The sequence below is a fragment of the Platalea leucorodia genome, assembly GCF_965183815.1.
Source record: "Platalea leucorodia genome assembly, chromosome: 11".
Taxonomy (NCBI): Eukaryota; Metazoa; Chordata; class Aves; order Pelecaniformes; family Threskiornithidae; genus Platalea; species Platalea leucorodia.
In genome coordinates, this window is record NC_138833.1 from 18,809,160 (window position 1) to 18,828,757 (window position 19,598).

At 52.6% G+C, this 19,598-nt stretch overlaps 1 protein-coding gene across 4 annotated transcripts; it reads right to left on the minus strand.

Moving 5' to 3' along the window:
• Positions 1-865: 865 nt before the first annotated feature.
• ATOX1 (antioxidant 1 copper chaperone) lies at positions 866-19,243 on the minus strand. Of its 4 annotated transcripts, none has more exons than XR_014229458.1 (6): positions 19,166-19,243; positions 17,943-18,018; positions 16,421-16,578; positions 14,453-14,655; positions 13,120-13,217; positions 866-905 (listed from the first exon to the last, which is right to left on the minus strand). XR_014229458.1 is itself a non-coding variant. In XM_082324022.1 (3 exons), the coding sequence occupies exons 1-3, from the start codon at positions 19,169-19,171 to the stop codon at positions 16,445-16,447; spliced, it is 216 nt and encodes a 71-aa protein (XP_082180148.1). In that variant the 5' UTR covers positions 19,172-19,243; the 3' UTR covers positions 14,668-16,444. The 4 variants fall into 4 exon arrangements, 1 of the variants encoding a protein (XP_082180148.1); XR_014229459.1 differs by lacking the exon at positions 866-905 and adding an exon at positions 3,959-3,998; XR_014229460.1 differs by lacking the exon at positions 866-905 and adding an exon at positions 10,731-11,121.
• Between the last annotated feature and the right edge of the window lie 355 nt (positions 19,244-19,598).

The window sequence follows — 19,598 nt, forward strand, 5'->3', positions numbered from 1 at the left end:
AGTCCTCTGTGCACACGATGGGGAGAGCCGGGTCCTGCATCTTGCAAGAGGCACACTGCCAGGCCGGGTGTGCGTGGTCAGCAGTGGGATGGAGGGGGATCACATGGAGAGGGAAACAAGAGCCTGGAGCAACTGGCTGACTCTTTAATCTCAGCAGCTTTAAGAAGGTCCAGAAATGACTGAGAGCTTGCAAAGGAAGTCCTGAAAAGTCCTCTCCACACTTATAAGGCTTAGTGGGGTTGTCAAAGAGGAGATTTTTGGTGTCAGACTGCCAGGAGAAAAACCGGACCTCACACATGCTTAGAAGGTCATTTTATGCCATCTGGGGCACTGGATGGGCAGGAGATCGCCCAAGGGGCTTCATCAGCCCCGGCAGCCCTGGCAATGCTGCTGGCCTCGCAGGTCCAGCTCGGGCTCTCCCACCATGTGCCAGCACGGTGGCTCGGGCACAGCTGATGCACCCCAGGGCTCTTGGCTCTTGCTCCCAGCTCAAGTGACCCCACAAACTCTGATGGAAACAGCAAACAGGACAAGACCCCTCGAGGCCTGAGCTCAGCTTACAGCAAAGCCAACAGCTTTGCAGGGCTGAGGTTTGAACTCCAGCTAACCCCAGTTCAAAATCCAAATTTCTTCATTCCATTTTAAGCTCGGTTGGGCAGATCTGGGCTGGTGCAGTTGAGAAAATCCCAGTGCTCTCCAAGAGGAGAACAATTCTGCTGCAAGAGAAGGAGAAATGCGAGTGAGCAGCTTGGTGGAAGCGATACAAGTGAGGATTAATAATCCTGCTGTCTCCTACTCACAGATCTGTCAGTCTAAGGAGCCTTTCCACCTCTCTGCTCTGGGAGGGATTCTCTAATGAGTTTTTCTGGAGAGGATGTTTCTGCATTAATTGCTGGTGGATGCTGCTGCAAAACAATGAACCCAAAGTGCATATAAATAAACAGGATGCCCTGCAACCACTGCGGGAATGTCATTTACTAAGTCTTCATCGCTGGGTGTGTGGCTGGAGGCTGAGCTCCTCACAGGCACAGGGCAGCGTGGGGAAAGGCAGTGGCTGCTGGGGTGGGAACTCAGCACCCAGCTCAGGAAAAGGCGAGTGAGACAAGTAAGTGCAGAGCAGACAGGAATCTGCTTATCCCAGGAATGTCCCAGCTCTGCTGCTATCTGGGAGTGTGTCAGCAGGTCCCGCAGGAGGGTTTCTGGTTTTTGCATTTCAGAAGCAGATCAGAGGCAGAAAGGCTGTGCTCTCTAGACTCGCACTAAGCAGATGCGTGACCACTGGAAGCACCACCTGCACAGGGCAGGATGAACCCAAACTGTCCTGGGAACTTGCCCGAGGGTGGCTTTGTCCTACATGGGGCAAGGATTTCTTCCCAGTGGGGTGGGACTCTCCCCCCGGGCTCAGCAGTAGGACTGATGCCTGGTCCAGATGGAGCAGACTGACCCCCAGCCAAGGTCTCTTCCAATGCCTGGACCAGGAGAGCCTGAGCCTCAGTGCTCTGCAGATGGACTGGGGGTGAGCTGGCTCATTGGGCAATGCAGGCAAACGGGGTGCTGGCTCTGCCAGAAGCAGATGGAGAAGGAGCAGTTGATGTCATTGCAGATTTTCAGCTGTAAACCAGAGGCCTGCGGGGCAGGGGGTGGATATCCAGCTGTGCATGGCTCTGCGGTGAGTCAGGACCTGGGAGCAGGCTGCAGAGCCAGGAGGCAGGACATGCTTGCGGTGGGATGGCTTGCTCTTTCCATGGTGTGCGTGGGCTCTCACAGCTGTCCCCTGGGGTCTCTGGTGTAAGGCACTTCTCATGCTCCATGGGAGGGATCTCTCCCCCACTTCTTTCAAACTACCCCTGCAATGATCATCTTGCTCGCTTTGAAACATGGGACTGTAGGCTTGGGAGAAGCCTATCTGTTCTCCCTGAAACCAAACTGAGCCCAAAGAAGCAGGGGAAAAAAAATCCATCACCTTCCTCAGCTGTGGTGCAAGCAGGGATCTCTGCGTGCTGTAGCTACCCCTACACTGCCCTGGATGCCTCTCATGGGCATCAGGTCGACACATCGCAGCTGTGCCTGCCCCCAGCTACACCCGGAGTGGGTGGTAGATAAAACCCCTCTGGCCAACGCTCCCCACTGTGTCCCTGCAGCAGAGTCCCCACAGTGCTGCCTGGAGCCATCACACCAGGCACCAGCAGATGCGACAGGTCTTCAGCCGATTTGAAGCTCCCATGGGCGGTCTGGGAACATCCAGCCTGGCTGAGCTTGGTCCCAGTCCAATAGCTCCAATATCCAAAGGATCTCATTGCCTTTCCTAAAAGGACTTCTCCCTTGCTGCAGGGGACTGTTCTCTATTAATCCTGAACACGGGGATGTTGTGTGCCTGAATTACAATCTGATGTCTCAGCCTGATTTTGCTTTTGCTCGAGACCTTGCGTTGGAGACGTGCCTATGACTTGCAGAAGATGCACTAAAGCTTCCAAGGGAGAAGTGCAGCAAATGCCACTAACTCCAGGCAATCCCACCTTGCTCCTGGTGTTTACCTAAGATGCACTTTTGAGTCCTCTCGGGCCTGACAGATGCGGCTTGGCAGCTTTTGAAGGCTATGAATAGAGCTGCTTAAGGAAATAAACAGGAATCCACCTTCAAGCCCCTGGGACATGTGGGAAGAGGGAAGCTCCTGGGCTGCAGTGGCAGCTCTTTTGCATGGATAAACACAGCCTAAAAGTCTCTCCTAAAAGGCAGCCTTGATGGGAGTACCCAGGTGAAGCTATGCCAGCTCCAGGACATCCAAATGCCATCTGGAAAGCAGTGGGGATAACCATGGATGAGGAAAAGACCAGAAAGGCAAATGCCAGGGTTCACAAGGCCCTCTGGGGCCAGATGCCTCTGCTTTTTTGGGCCATGAGCTTGAGGTCCTCTTAGAAAATATTGATTCTCAGATGAGTTAGCTACATACTCCACAATCACTGATAATCAGACCCTTTTTAATTTAGTTTAATCAGCTCCACACCCTTACATCGTGGGAGTGAAAGCAGCAGTTTTCCTGGGCCATGTCTTTGCTGGGATCCCCTTGGTGATTTGCTGGGAGCCCATTTAGGCATCTCCCCTGCCAGGGACGTGATGCAGTGGGCAGACTGGTGAACGCCCAGTGGGGCTGAGCGGGGAAGGGGCAGAGCTGCCATGGCTTGGGATCACGGCTGAGGCAAAGCAGGCAGCAGGGCTTCGTATTGTCCTCAGCATAATTTGCTGGCTGCAGGAGCATGGTAGCTGAGAACGTGGGCTTTGAATGATGGCTGCCTTCACTCCAGGCTTGTGCACTGCTGGAGGCAAAGAGGAGCAGGGAAAGATGGTCTTGGGGAGGACAAGGCACGCTGGTGACAGGGAGGCTGGGCTGCTCATTAAATTAAAGTCTGGAAAGTTTAGCAGTTCCCCGTGGAGGATGAAGAACAGGACTTTATTGTCCTTCTATTAACCCTCATTGCTGGCAAAACCCTATCAAAATATTCCCCCCCTCCCGGCCAGCCCTGTTCCCGCAGTAATTCAGCCTGTGTATGGCTCGGTGCTCCCAGCACCGTCCCCATCCCCTTCCAGCCGTACAGCCCTGGCCATCCTGCTGTTGCATAAGCAAGAAAAAAAAAAAGAAAAAAAAAGCATAAGCCCAAACACAGCTTCATGCTGTGCAGAGGGATCCCAAGAGGCCACGTCCCTTCTAGCACTGCTCATGGCTGAGCTATTACAGCATCCCTGGATGGGAATTGGACCGTGCTGGAGCTGCAGCTGCATCCCAGCACAGCAGGCAGGGCGCAGCGCTGGGGTGCCCGGCATGCTCAGGCCACCCCTGGCTGATCCTGCACGTACCTACCCTGAGAATCTGCATTTTTCAATCTATTGCTCTGACACTTTCTGCTTGAGCTGAACTTGCTTCAGAACAAGCCCCGGCTTGAGATGTACCAGACGAACAAGCCAGGCTGCCAGATGCAGGAGGCTCCATAAACAGGGTATCCCTTAAAGGAGACAAAATGGGATTGATTTTGGCAACATGCATTTGGGAGGATCCTGTAGAGAGGAAAAAGCCAGTCACAGGTAGGCTCAGAAGCAAGCAAAGAAGATATGGGGGAGACAGTACGAAATGCTTTTTGACAGCAAGGCTTTGGAGCAGGATGTCTTGGGAGACTGAGCCATCCCTGCCATGAAGCAGCTGTGTGAAGGGCTGTTGGGACCGGGTAGGTCGGGCTGGCAGAGGCAGTGCTGACAACCACTCGAGGATTTTAGCATCTCATGATGCTGTGATTTACAAACACAGCTGCTCCAGGCCAACATCAATACCAAAAGCTCTGACCTCCCTGCCATGTCTGCTTGCTGGCTTCCTCCAGATCATCTCCAAGTGCACTTCTGAGACCCTATAAACTCCCCTGCCCAGCCTGGATTTTACCCTGGGGAGTTCAGGTCCCTTAAAATCTTCCTACCTTGAGCAATTCAGATCTTTATAGCCACACATAAATATTCTGCTCCTTGCAAGGGCCAGTCAGGAGGAATCATTTGCTTCATCTGTCTGGAGTTTGATGGGATTTCACTGCTCAGAGGGTAAAAGAAACCCGAAAGGACAGGACCCCTTTAGCTGGACGAAAACACAGCTGCCATATGAGGGCATATGCAGAAAATACCTCATTGGTCTCTGCTTCAGTGTAATGAGTTCTGGGGAATCTCAATTTAGCCCTGAAACTTGTTTACTTCCCTTCAAAAACCACCATCCAGTTTGGCCGGGGTTTGGCAGAAGCGGCACTGCGGGCAGGAATAGCTGGGCTGTGGGAAGGCTCGGGGCTGATGCTGCACCGTGTCTGTGGGCTTGGGGCAAGGTGGGACGTGGTCAGCCCCAAAATAGCAAGGTCGTGCGGGGCCCTGAGCAAGCACTGTGACTTTCCATCCTGTGCCTGGCCCAGAGCTAGGTCCTTCCCTCAGGACCTTCTACTAAAATTAGCAGCGTTTCCCCGTGCCGTATGCCCTGCGTCTGTTATCAGCAGCTGTTGAAGGAGATGGAAGGGCCAGTTTAAAAAAACATCAGATTTAGAGAACTCCCTTTTAAGCTTCTCCCTTATGGGAAAAACTGATGGAAAAAATTCTTCCCTGAAATGGGAGCTCTGGGGAGAGGCTCCTGGACTCTTTCTTCTGTGATGCTGAGACTGCTAATGAACATTAATCCTATCTGGTATCTGCAAAGAGTAACCAGAAAATTATAGAGGTGAGACACGAGCATTGGTGATGTCACCCCCGCCCCAGCCCCTTAATTCAGACTTGCCCAAAGGTGCCCGCTGTGTCCTCTCTCCTGCGCTAACCTGCCTGCCCATGGGGAGCGAGCTTGCCCAGGATTTGTTACCAGGATTAATGGAGCTGAATTGTTAACAGCATGGATCTCAAAAAAAATATCTGTTGTTCACTTTGCGGGGGAAAAGGTGGGAAATTAGGGAAACACCAGCTTTCTTGATGAGCGGGATGGTGCAGGGAATTGTCTGGGCCCCTCTGGAGACACCCAGCTGCAAAAAGGGAGGGAGACCACACTGTGCTTTGGAATTATGGATGGTCACCTGGCTGGATCCAGGCAGCTGGCACCATACCTGCCGTGGGGATGGTCAGCTATTTCCTTCTCTAATTCACACAGAGACCAATGCAGCTGTGGACAGCAAGGGCATCTCTGCAGCGGGCAAGGGAGCTCGGCTCCTGCGTGTGCCCAAGGGCTCCTTTCTCCTGCTCCTCTCCCTCCGATAAAATCTGAAGAGTGAAGGTCCTCGCTGCCTGAGCTGTGCCTGGACTGACGCTGATGTTGTCTCACTCAAGGTTTGGCCCCCTGTGCTGTTCTTCCTCCAAGGAATTAGAAATAGTGAGTGGTACTGAGGGAATCCGTGCTGCTTCTGGATGGAAAGGGGGGGTGAAAGGGTTGAACGGGAAGGGACATCTCTTTCTCTATCTCCTCCCCAAATCCCTCCGTGTTCAACCTTTTCCAGTGGAATCAGAAAGTGCATCCCTCCACCTCACTTTGCTAGAACTTTGTGCGGAAGAAAGGAAGGGAGGGACTAATAGGGAGTGACATTTCTTCTCCTGACCCCTTTTTTTTTGCACCTACTGATGGCCGCATCTGGAGTGCAGTCCCAGGCTGATGTGTCCGGGAGTGGGCTCCAGCCTCTCGCCCCCAGCCTGGGAGCAAGCTCAGCTCTGCAAGCCTGGGAGAGCCCATTTCAGCGTGGGACAGGGACACTTTCCCTCCCCACTCCCCCACGCGCTGCGGGGGCTGAGCCGCTGCCCAGCTGGGGGCCAGAGAAACAATGCCAGGCGTGGGGAGCAACGCCCGGCTTTCATTTTTATGGACACACACACAAACAAATTTGCTTGTCTGGCAGCAATTGGCAGCTCTTCTGTTGGATTTGCAAATCTGGAAATAACAGCTGGGGGTTTTCTGCATTATCCCACTCTAGGGATGAATTTTAAAACCCTCTTGCATTGGGTTGTGTTTGGTTGGGTCTATTGTTTTCCATGGCAAAGAGTGGTTCACGCCCAGCTCCCTTTGCCTCAAAGTGGCCCTTCCAGCATCTGTCCCAAGTGCAGCTCCTGCTGTTTGTTGGAGCTCTGGGTGGTTCGTGGGGAAGGTTTGATGGCTTCTTGCTAATGCAGCCTCTCCACTGAGCTGCCTGGCGTGCAGCTGAGCACCCACCGCTCCACTGGCATGCGGAGACCCTGTTTAGAGGAGTTGTGGACAGGCTGGCTCTGCCAGGGAGGAGGGAAGCAAGGGGACAGCAGGAGGAGCTTGGAGACACTCAGCTGAGATGGTTGGTGGGGTACTGGGGCCCCACCTTTCTGGTTTTCCTCTGGACACACCAGGAATTGTAGTTCCAGCTGTCCCCAGCAGGTTCATGGTGGAGGTGGGCCTGGGTGGCCAGTGCTAGTGTCAAAGGATGGTGATCCTTACCTGGGGATACACATCCCTGTCTTCAGCACATGGACCCTTGGTGAGGAGCCAACAGCTCAGCGCAGAGCCTTTAAAGACTCAGAGCTGGCCTCTTGGCTTCCTATGCTCTTGCTCTGACCATACTTTGACATATTTTGACCTCAGGGCAGGGCAAGCTTGGAGGGCTGCTCCTGAAACTGGAAAGCTAAAAATCCCCCAGCAGTTGTAAAGCCAGAGGGGAGGACTCTGGATGTGCCACATCTCTGCTTTTTTGGCTTCTACCCTGGCAAAAGGCAGGCTGAATTAAGAAAGCAAACGGAGAGGAAACGGTGGAGAAATAAGAGCAGCACTGTGAGTCGAGGACGCTCTGGACTCAGGCCCGTCCTGGTTGCCCTGGAAATTGGATCGTTCCCACCGAGCCGCCTGCTTTGCTGGCTGCTCCTGGGAGGGCACAAGCATTTAGCACTGACCAGAGGCAGGGGAAGTAGGGAAGGAAAAAATAAAGGGAAATATAGATGCAAATACTGGTATCGGGGTTTTCTCCACCAAAGGGAGACTCTAAGCTCTTTGCCCCACGCCTTCGCAGGGCTGATATGAAGAATGAAGCCCCACCAGCTCAGCTGAGATGCAAAGATGAGGCAAAAGCCAAAGGACCGTAGGCTCTCTTTGTAGGTCAGTGGCGCAGCACAAGCCTGCGCTGTGGCTTGTCTGCCGGGCCTGGGAGAGCCAGCCCCAGGGACACCAGGGCTGCTCCCTACCATGCCATCCCGAGCAGGCAGCACCCCAGGCACCCCCCCACCGAGCCCTGCCTGCCCTTGAGAGAGCCCCATGTCCCATGCAGACTTCTAATGCAACCGGTGGGATCACCCTGACAATAGCTGTGGGGGTTGGTTTTTTTAAGCTGTGCACAACAGATTAAGCCAGCGGCCCCTGTTGTGATTGCTGGGCATTGTGCACCATGCTGACGCTGGCTTCTGTGGGCCAAGCTCTGCCCACAGCCAAGAGGAGCTTCGGAGGGGGGGGAATTTGGTTCAGCTGAAATGGGGCAAGAGGGTAATTGGGTAATTGGATTCCTGCTGCATTCAAGCCTCTCCTTTCATTCATAAGGGAATGAGCTGCACTTGTTTTGACATTTTTCTCATCAGATGGGCTGAGAGAGGGATGGTCCTACCCTGGAAATTTCACACCAACTGGGAACTGTGGAGAGCTCTGAAGTGCTGCAGCATCTCTCTTCTGGCTGTGCCCTGTCCCAGTGACTCTTCTGGCTGTGCCCTGTCCCAGTGACAGCACAGCAACCTACTGGCCTGGACTGGTGAAGAGGAAATCTGAATCCAGCTATGTAGCACCCAGCAGTCTTTCGGGAGGTGCTCAGGAACAGGCATGGTGAGCCGGGGGACAATAGCAGGAAGGGCCAGGCTGTAGGCTCCTGCCTACACAGACCAGTTTCCCTTGTCCCTCCCAGGTGACCTGGGACAGGTCCAGGTAGCAGAACAGTCACAGAGCAGAGCTGCTCTCCCCAGAGCAGCCAGGGACCTTGCATCATGTCCCGTGTATCCCACAGCCCCTCCGAGGGAGCTCCCCACTTGTGGGAGCTGGCTCCCTACCTGCTCCCTATCGCTGCCCCAAAATGCCAGTGCCTGCAGCAGCTGTGGGGCTGTGAACCTCAGCTCTCCAGAGTCCAGTAAATTAAACCTTAGTCCGAAAGGGGCTTGGGCTGTCTTTTGCAAACAGAGGCAGCACAAAAGCTGCCTTTCTCCCTCTCATTTGATTTTGTTTTCTCTCCCTTCCCATCTGCTTTTAGCCAAATGGTTGAATAACTTCAGTGTATTTTCTCTACAAGTACCTGAAAGGAGGTTGTAGTGAGGTGGGGGTCAGTCTCTTGTCCCCAGGAACAAGTGATAGGATGAGAGGAAACGGCCTCAAGCTGCGCCAGGGGAGGTTTAGGTTGGATATTAGGAAAAACTTCTTCACGGAAAGGGCTGTCAGGCACTGGCACAGGCTGCCCAGGGAAGTGGTTGAGTCCCCATCCCTGGAGGTATTTAAAAGATGGGTAGACGTGGCGCTTGAGGACGTGGTTTAGTTGTGGACTTGGCAGTTCTGGGTTAACGGTTGGACTCAATCTTAAGGGTCTTTTCCAACCTTAATGATTCTGTGATACACTGTGGGAGGCTGGAGCACCAGGGAAGGATGCAGAACAGCAGTGCCCTGTGGCCGCTGCCTTCCGGAGGGGCTGGGAACTGTTTGCTACCCTCGCTCTGTAACCCAGCCTTGATCACCTTGCTGAACCCTTGGAGAAAACAGCTCTGAAAGAAAATATTTGTGCTCTGGCTAGCACTCATGTGCACACTTCCTGCTCTTGAAGTCCTTAATTAAGCCTGTTTTTTGTTTGTTTGGTTTTTGGTTGTTTTTTTTTTTTTTTTTTTTTTTCCTATTTATGCTGCCAAAGTCTTAGAGGGGGAGTCTGTCAGGTCCCCATGTGTTTTGCTGTTTTGGAAGCTGCCTGTGATGGTCACACAGGGAATCTGTGTGTATCGACAGGGGAGGGGGAACCAGCAAGGGCCTTTGGTGTTGCCCTGTACATCAGTGCAGCAAGCATCAGGACAGCTCAGTGTATCACCCGTTACAGAGCGGCCTCAGCCTGGCTGTGGCCTCACGACAAGGAAGGCTGAGTCTTTGTAGACCTTATTGAAAAGATGCAAGACCAGCACATTTAGTTCAGAGAGACTGCCAAGCTTTTTCCAGCTGGTTTGGGAGCTTGAGTCCCTCCAAGGGACCACGTTATCTGCCTGTTTCATCATGCTTGGCTTCTGCCAGCAGAGATGTACGACCACTTTGAGTGATACTCATGACTAGGGACACCCAGACCAGTGCAAAGGGGACCTCCAGGTCCAGCTGCACAGCTCTAGCTCAAAGAGCAGCTGGTCAGGCCAATGTTGCAGATGTTGACCCCAAAAGCATAGGGGTATGATCCTGCCTGCAAATCGAACACCAGTCATGGTGCTCAACCAGCTCCCAGCTCTGCTACTGCCATGCCTGGGCTGGGAGCAGGCAGGCAAGCGAAGGTGGAAGCCGAAGGCGGGTTGTTTCTTACAGCAAACATTTAAAAGCAGAGTAAGACTAGAAAATCCCTATCTTTTGGTAATGAATCCCCCGTGTAACAGTCTTAACACCCAGACACGACACGCCTGTGGAATTCCTGAGATTGTTGCAAACTGAACCCTTTTTTCCCACCCTGAAATTTCACAGCAATTTACCTCTCCAAGCCATCAGGGATCACTGTTTGCAGGCACCGAGGGGGATCTCCTATCCCTTGGCTGCTTTCTGCCGCCTGCGGTGCTATTTTGGAAATTCTCTCATTTACTGGGTGGTTCAACTGAGTACAACTGCTCCTTTGGCTAAAATCATGCCCTGCCTGTCATCTGGTAATTAGAAAGTGCCGAAAAGCCAGTGGTGCTTAAGGAGGCTCTGGGATAACCAAGGCAGTTTTTTCTTTTGTGGGTAAAGGACTGGGCTTTGGAGACTGTAGACTTTTCCACTGAAATCAGATTTTGGTTTAAAAAGCGGGGGAAGGTAACACTGAGTGAAAAATGACACCCAGGAGTACAGCAGTGTTACAAGAAGGGCAATGCTGCAAATGCAATGAGGGAGGTGAGAAAAGCAAATGCCTTTGTTGGAAACACCACGGAGGGGGAAAGCAAAGATAATTTTGAGGCAGGGGAAACAAAAGAACTTTTAAAGCCTTTCCCTCTGGGTTTGCCCAGTTCTTACTGGTGCTGCCATTAGAGGCAGTTCATGACTCTCACAGTTCAGCTGGAGTAGGGCTAGAACCTCATGAAGAAACCAGAAGTGAACTCCTGCTGCTGGGAGGACATCATGGATGGCAACGCACCGAATTGCACCTCACCAGCCGCTCGTCCTGCAGCTGACAGGGCCGACACGTCCCTCTTCCAGCAGGTCACTGGGATGTCCTGCAGAGCCAGGGTGTCTGTGGTACAGGAAAGCTCCTTCTCCAAGTGCCACCCTTTCCTGTTTGCATTGCAAACTGAGCATTTCCTTGTCTGAAAACGGCCTCACAGCCTCAGTGTCTGGCATATTGTTTCCTGTGGAAATTATTGTGACCACGTCATCTGTGCAGGCTTGTTGGGGTCCCTCTCCATGAAGCGCAACCTGAGGGCCAATTTCAGGCCAACCTGGTGAATGAAGATTTTTGAAGATCTTGAAGTTGGGCAGTGGTGGAGCAAAGAGACTCTGCTTAGGTACTGACTGTCTTATCCTTTTAGACTCTATGAAGGCATTGTTTTTTCTCCCTAAGTGTTTCCATAAGCCTCTCAGACAGCCACCCTGCAGGTCTGCTGCTCTGTTCAGCCTCGACCATCCTTCCTTAACTTCCCTAGCCCAGCTGTAATCAGCCCAAAGGCAGCCCACGCACTAAAGCAAGGACTGTTGCAGAGTGTCATTATTCAGCTCTGGCTGTGTGTTCGTGGGAGAGGTGGCCTTTTGGGAAGCACCCTGTGCTCCTGCAGAGCCACTGCTTCAGCAGTGCTGGTGCAGAGCCTCCTGTGCTCGCTATCCTGGAGGCAGGACTAGCAGGTCTTCTTCCCCAAACACCATATCTTATCCAGAGAAAACGAAAGCAGGCAGAAAGAAAGCGTTCTGCAGACTGCCTGGTCTGGTTGAAACGCCCTGTTCCCCTGATAAGCCTGCAAGGTTGATAGGGGAGCGTGCACGATGCTGTCCTGCTGGGCTTTTGGTGGAAAACACAAGCAGCAGCTTGGGCGTCATCCTCCAGCCCTGCTCTAATAGGAGTTGTCCCGGTTCTTTGGTATTTTCCCTAAATGTGGCTGGTGTGCTGGGGTTAGCAACCAACTGTGCTCCCCCCCTCTCGGCTGGGGAAGAAACCCTAGCAGCTCCCTTCCCTTCTCCACAGGGCTGGGGGAAAGGAAGAGGGATGCGACGGGAGGGTCTGAGCACTGGGGCCGCTGGAGGAAGGCTGCAGCAGGGCTCACAGGAGCCTGTGGTGCTTTCCCAACTGCTCGCTCCCATCAGCATCCTCAGGGTACGGCACCAGAGAGAGGTGACCTATGCAGACTTGTCACCCCTCTGTCCCCTCTGCTCTGGGACACTGAGGGAGGAGCAGGACATCAGATGCCACAAGCCACCAGGTATGAAAGCCCACAAGCCCTGCACACACAGTCTCCATTGGGAAGCAAGTGGCAGGAACACCTCGGGGGGGTGGCTGGGGCCAGTCCCTGCCATGCTGCGCGCACAGGGAAATTATAGAGGCTGTAAATAACATTAATGGCAGGGTAGAGCACAGCAGCCTAGCGTAACGACTGCCTGCTGTGAGGGACAGTTAGACACATTTCTTAAAGCCCAGGGAAGGAATTGGGAGGGGAAGAGCCCCCAACCTGGACATCACTGCTCCAGTGGATGGAGACCAGCTCCAGGCAGGTTTTGTGAAGGGTCGCTTCTCTCCGCTCTTGGCAGCGTGTATTCCCACCACACTCTGCAGCCAGCTCGGTGTGACCATAGCTGGCCACTGCAGCCGATTTCCACCCAAAGCTGCAACATCATTTTTGCAGCATTCAAGAGCTTAAAGCAGCCTCCAGCCCCTCCACCCGCACTCAATGGTGAAGGGAAGGCCTGGGAGACTGCAGCCCTACAGATGGGTGCTGAGACTTCAGGTATCTGCATGAACCTCCTGTCTGCTTGTGTGTAGAAACCTTTCCTTGTCTGGCTCAGAGATAAGCAGGCTTTAACAAAACAGATGGTTCAGCAGAGCAGGGAGAGGGGAGCAGCGCAGCCGGGGGAGTGGGGATAGTGTAAGCTGCAGCCCAGACACCAAGGACGAGCAGCCTGGTTTACAGCAAGACAGACTGGGAGTGATCCTCTGTGGGCACAGCGGTGCTGGTCCTGCCTCCCAGTTTGGCAGAGAGCAAGCGCCACAAGGATTGCTGGCTCTGAGGCCAGCTGTGCCACCGCGTGCCATCCCACTCCATGCCAAATCGACAGCACATGTCCTCCCCCAGCCCACTGCCACCAGAGCAGAGCCACTGGGCAACCAGCTGCTGGTGGATGCACTGGCTGTGTCTAGGAAGAAGCTGAAAGCAATAAATAATAACTAGCATTGGCAAACACCAGCTCAGACCAACAAGGCGGGGGCTAGGGAAAGGGATTCACTCGCTCACCCGGGACCCCGGAGGTGTCATGCCATGCATCTCACTGCACGGGCACAAAGAAGAAATAGGTGGCGGTTCTGGGCCTTGACTCAGGAAACCTCCTGCACCTGGGAGATTTTAATGCAAGAAAACAATGCAGTGATATTAGACTTCTATCCTTTAGCTTCCCTTAAATTAAAAAGTAATAAAAATTGTCTGCAGCATGTTCCTTGAAGCACCTCCAGCCCCTGCAAGTACATCTACAGCAATTAATTGTGCTTTAGATCAGTGGTAAAGAAGGACTTGGAGGTACTAAACCTCTCTGGGAAAGAATAAATTGCAACTATGTCAAAAGTAATCTCAATGTACAAGTATGAAAAATCTCTTAAATATAGCGTAATGTTTTCCTTCAAACTTTAGTTGGTTTTCCTCTCTGTAGAACAAGTCACATGACTGGTAGGCATGGGAGACATTCCCCAGGTGAAACAAGAGACAGCAGACTGGGACGGACACATGCAATCTTTTCACTGGGCTGAAAACCTGAATTAAATGGATGGGAGCTGGGCAAATCAACAGTATAGCCCATAACGCTGGTCACTGGGCTGAGAAATAAGAGACCTTGGAGACATTCCCACACCCCTCCCCTTCCTCCACCCCTTCTGCATTTCTCATCAGCACAGGCATTCTCCTACTGTGTCTGTGGGTGCATGCAGCACCCGGGATCCTGCCCAGCATCAGGGCCCCATGATGCTATTAACTATTTGGTTGAAATTTTGTAAGTGGGAAGGGGGCAAGAGGAACACTTGCCAGGGGAAGGGACCAATACAGGTGTCTTGAGCTGGGCCCAGGATCTGGAATGATTCCTCACATTTATACGGTCATGCAGTATCCTAAAAAACACTGTACTAAACCTAGGCTGAGTCCATGTTCCCTGCTCCTACTTGCAATTTGGTTGTCCTGTGAGCTCAATCGTGTTGCTGGGGTCCAGTGACTTCTGCCTTGTGGCCCCATCTAGCTCAAAAGGACACTTGGTTATCCTTGACTTACAGGGGCTGCAAGAGTCCCTTCTTCCCAGCACCTGCATCCCAAATGGAAAGTTTTGTCTGTTCTGTGATGGAAAGACATCTGCCAAGACACAGATTTCCTGCATTTGTGACATTCAAGCTCATTTCTCTCGAGACATGTCCCTCAGGCAGAGATTGCAGTCAGCTTCTAAAGATAGGTGCAGTTTCCTGGGAGACCCGTCTTGCACGTAACGGGTAGCTTCCCATCCCTAAGAGCCATCTCTTTTACAGAAAACCACTCAAAGCAGTACAAAGACACACAAGACACATAGACATGCACTGAAAGATAGAAGCAGCACCTCGGTTTACTGTGGGACTAGAAACAGCATATAACCTCCTCCTCTAGATTTCTCCGCTTTTAAAGCTCAAGACGCAGCTGTCTCCTCCTGCCAGCCCTCTGCTTTCCGACATCTGGCAGGGTAGTAAAGGTCAAATGACAGAGCAAGTTGGGAGATATGCAAACAGTTAAGCCACCTTTTTTGCTGAAGTCATGTTTGAGCTCCTGCAAAATAAATAAATAAATAAATAAAAGGAAAAAATACCAAGGCACAGAGGAGATGATAACATTATACAAAGATGCCCTCTGCCGGTGACAAGCCAAAGGAAAGCCATCCACCTGAGCTCTATACCAGTGATGTGCAACTTCCCTCCCTCCTTTTACAGACAAACCCCTAAAAATATTCCCTATGGAGGGAAATGTGCTGTAAAACTTAAACTTAGTGATTTTTCCCATAACAGGTGAAGTGATCTAGCAGCAAACTACGAGCAAGGGCAGTCCAGCCATGCCTCTCCTTTGTTTTGGATCTTACAATTCTTGGGTAAGTCAAATAGCTTCAGTTAAAATCCAATAGGAAAACAAAAGCATGGAGAGAAATGTTCTGCCAGGTCGGCCAGCTGAACTGACTCCCTAGCTGCCTTGATGTAATATAAGGAAAGCGGTGAGAACACAGGGCCATGGAAAAAAGGGACACATCCACATTATTTGAGACTGGCTTTGCTGTAATGGTTAACTTTTGCAGGCATTTGAGACATAGTCCACAAGTCTCTGCAAGTTGAAAACAGCTCTTGCAATCAATATTACAAGCTGAAAACTATATGAGGTACTAATCAATTCAGAGCATGTTTCTCTCTGTTTTAAATAGCGATGTTATTCGATTAAAGCTATGATTTTAAACAATTTCTAAGAAGTATTGAGAGCTTGCTCAAATGATACAAATTGCAGATTTTAAATCTGTTAAGTCAGTCTATTAAAACAATGCAGATCTATTGCACACGCATATCAGTATCATCTCAACTCTTTCTTGTATCAGTTTAATTCCTGCTGGTGTAAATCCCTAATTTAATTTACTGACTGGGAATTAAATCAGCATGAACTGGTTTCAGTGCATCTGTGCTGGGTATTTGTGATCATCAAACTAGACCATTTTAAAACAACGTCATTAGATTAGAAAGCTCCACTGACAGAAACAAGCTCTTAAGAGATGCAATATAGTAATCTTGGACACTAAAGAACAGTACATGCAGTGAGTGGGCAGCCCTCTCCTCCCACTTCATTCTTTTCCACTGAAAATGAACCCTGTCTGCAAAAACATTTCACAGGCCGTACATGAGTTTCGTACATGTCCTCATAGTGCTGGGACTCTAGGAAAATCGACAGGCTGCAACACTCAGGTTGTCTTTGGGACAGACGTCCAGTTGGGCAGGGGTTGTGTGCACTGGGAGCTGTTCTGAAACCCAACATTTTATGTCTGTGAGGGTAGCAGGGTGCTGCTCTTTTTCCATCCTTGAGTTTAGTGGAGGATTAACAGCGATATCAACAGAATCAGATGTTGGAAGTCCTTGTGCTAACAACCAACCCCCTGCATCACGTACCCACAGGGGTCTTTGTGTCCCATAGCCCTCCCTTGTATTGTTGGGGGCCACCACTCTCTCTGGTCAGCTGGTGAATGTCTTTGGGATTTGTTTTCATGCATGCTATGCTCTGGTAAACTCTAGGTTCACCTGGGAATGGCACAGAGGCTGCGTTCTGCCTCTCCACTACAGCCATGGTTGGGATCATGTGGGCTTTGCAGAATAGCTAAGGGGTCCCACACAGAAATGGTGCTGGCTGTATGTGTCCTGGCTGCTTCTCCGATAGGAGGGGTTTGCTGAAGCTGGACCTGCAGGTCTTTCCTACTTTGTGCTTCCCAGGAAGCAGCCTGTTTTACTGGGAGGGCTGGAAAAAGCTCAGATCTCTCTCTTCAGCATTTCATACACCTGGTATATACCTAGCCTCTTCACACCAGGCAAGGCTACTGCGCGGACTTCTCCCCAAGGTAGGAAGCGTTCTTTCCAGTCTTCTTTAGGGTTTCCAATAGGGTGTCAACGTTGTGCTCCGAGTCGATGCACACCTTCTTGTTGGGCAGGTCAATATCAAACTGGACACCTAAGAGGAAAGGAAAAAAATTTTGCACAGCTAGAAGCAGCCAAATGGTGTGAGCACAGAGAAAGCTCACCTTCACACATTTGTGCTCCCAAGGCCATCAGTCAAATGTGCGTGTGCCTCCTGCCAGCAAACCCTGATACCACCACCAGCCAGCAAAACCAAACTGGTGCCCTGCCAGCAATGGTATGAAGGAAGCCAGATCTCCTATAGATCTACATCGGACACCACAGTTTCTCAACTGCTTTAATTTGCTCACCCCACCTTGGATCAACACAATCACTCATGCAATAACCAGAATGAGCCAAATTTCAACCAACCACTATAATCTCCAACCAACTCAGCCTGTGCTGTGGTTTAGCATGGATAGGCACTAATGAGGGAGTTAGCGTAGGGGTTAGGACAGGGTCAGGACAGGTTTCCTCAGTGGTGGTACCAGCTAACAGCTGTAAGTAGGAGGGAAGGAAAAGACACTTCCCCATGTGGATTTCCCAATGGCTAATAAGGGTAAGCCACTCTCAGCCCAGTGAAAGGAACTGGACATGAAGTCTCTATCCAGCCACATACTCTCACAAAACTTGTAGGTATGTATCAGCTTTGAGAGCTCTGCCACATCATCACGAGGCTGATGTTGGCCAGCATGTTGAAGAGTGACGGAGGTGCTGACAAGCACACACAGAGGAAGTGGGATCACCGCAGCCTGATAACAGGGTCTGGAAGAAGTTGCAAGGCCTTCACCTTGGTGACTGAAAGCTGTTCTGACTCGGTGAGGACAGGGGAGCAGGACGACAGGTCTTCAGAACTGGTGAGTGTGGGTCACATCCTTCTCTCTTGGCAATCCCAGCACAAAGGAGGCATAGGTTATAATTTTCCAGGTGGTATTCAAAACAGGCTGTGCAGGCAACCACCAAATGCTCTGCTCAGCAGCTCTTCTCTGTGACTGCTGCTGACACATCTAGGGAAGCACCACAGATACCCCAGGCCTCCTTGGGAATAACGCCTGGCAGGACATCCACCTCCCTGCCTTCTGGCAGCCCGAGCAGGGGCCTACCAGTGCGGTTCCCAGAGGGTTCAGGATGAGGCCCTGGTAATTCAGAGTCACCTGCAGCCATTGCAGCTCCTCCTTCCCTTGACGGTTCTCCAAGGGTCACACGAGTCCTGCGAACAATCAGTGACTCACTACTGGCTACGCAGCAGGCTCAGGGCAGAGCAGGGAGCAAAGGTTTCCAATCACCCACTTTCAGCTTTTATCCACAGCGCTACCCTTGCAAGACGGAGGATCCCAGGGCACAGCCATCCTGCCCCGGAGCTGGCGCTGCTCCGGCGAGCTGGCTGTCACATCACATCACACACCAGCACTGACTCACCTCCCAGCCTGTGCAGGACACGGGTGACCGCATTGGAGCAGCCTTCACAGGTCATGTCCACAAAGAACTCGTGTTTCTAAAAAAAAGGCAGATGGGGGGTCAGGGAGGATGCAGCCGGCAGCACACCATGAGCACTCATCCTCCAAACTTCCCTTTTTCCTTGGGGAGGTGGGTTCAAATCCTCCCCAACCAAAAGGTCCACACATGCCATTAAGGGATCCTCAGCAAAACCGAGAGCTCTCGGTATTCCTCCCTAGGTGTCCCCGTGCTGTCCCTCACAGCATAACCCTAAGGGCCTTTGGAGACTGTCTGGCCCCTACTCAGAGCAGGGCCACCTTCAGGGTCAGCGCAGGTTGCCATCCTTGTGGGCTTCTGCTGGACTCACTCCACTTGCCCTGGGGAGCCCAGGAGAAACAAGTCATCTGCCTCCAGCTACCCGCTGTCCTGACTTAGTCTGCAAGGTTTTCAGTGCTTGCCCACCCTATTCTTCTTGTATCTACAAGGCCTCTGGTCCCCAACACAATAAACTCATAAAAATATTAACAAAACTGAAATTTAAGGAGCGTTAGTGCTGTTTTTTCATCCCTTCACTCCAGCAGGGCCCCAGTTTTATCTTCTCCTTGTGAGAGATACTGGGTTGACATAAACATGTTTGCCTGTAACACTAATCATCGCCTTCAACCTTTGGAACCAGACGGATCCTAATTTCCTTTTCATGCACATGCTTTTTACTTTCCTTAAAAAAGAAAAGTAAAGCTGGTTTTTTTGTTACCTGCAACCCATATTTCTTTCCATTCAAAACCACCCTTTGCCCCCTGCCACGGGGAGGCTAAAACCCCCACGGGCACAATTCGCCTGGGAAAGGAGCTCGGGAACGGCCCGTTCCCATTAGGATTTTTCCAGAGTAATTAGCCTTTTTTTTTGATTTTTACTTTACAAATGCCCTGCGTGCTCTGGGGGCCGGGAGGAGGGAGCGGGACGGGGCCGGAGGGGTCCCAGCGCAGGGCCCCCCGCCTGGGGCTGTCCGAGCCCCGGTGCTGGGGGAGCCCCGCCGCCTCCTCCCGCTGCCCGCGGCCGCGCAGCTCCCTCCCTGCCCCGCGTCTCCGATGGCGCCGGGCCCAGCCCCACCACGGCCCCCGGCCCCACACAGGCCCCTCCCGGCCCCACACGGCCCCCGGCCAGCGCGATGGCCGGACCCAGCCGGGCCCGGGCCCGGCACCCACCGGCATGGCGGAGCGCGGCGGCGGCGGCTCCCAGCTCTCGGCGCGGAGGAAGGGGCGGGCCGCGCCCGGCTCCTCCGGGCCGAGGCCGGGCCCTGAGCGCCGGCCCCGCACAGCGCCCCCGGGGCCGGGGGGAGCCCGGCGGCCCCGCGCAGCCCCGGGCCCGGGCAGCCCCGCACCGGCCCCCCGGGAGCCGGGCTTGCCCCTTCCCTACGCAGGGGCAGCGGGCAGGGAGGACCCCGGCCCCTCTCGGTAACCTCCCACGGGCAGAACCGTGCCGGCCGCCTTCGTCTCCAACCCCATAGCTTCACCGAAAGCGGCATTTCGGAAGGTTTTGCAAAGTCGCCCCTGGGCCAGGAACCGGTGTCAGCTGCAGAGGAGCCCGGGGGGGCAGCAGGGCCGGGGACAGCGGCGCAGAGGTTTCGGCACCCCCGGA

Coding starts and splice junctions, on each gene's coding strand:
- ATOX1 (XM_082324022.1), bottom strand. Junction 16,579..17,942: donor TGTCCTGCACAGGCTGGGAG/GTGAGTCAGTGC, acceptor CTTTCCTCTTAG/GTGTCCAGTTTGATATTGAC.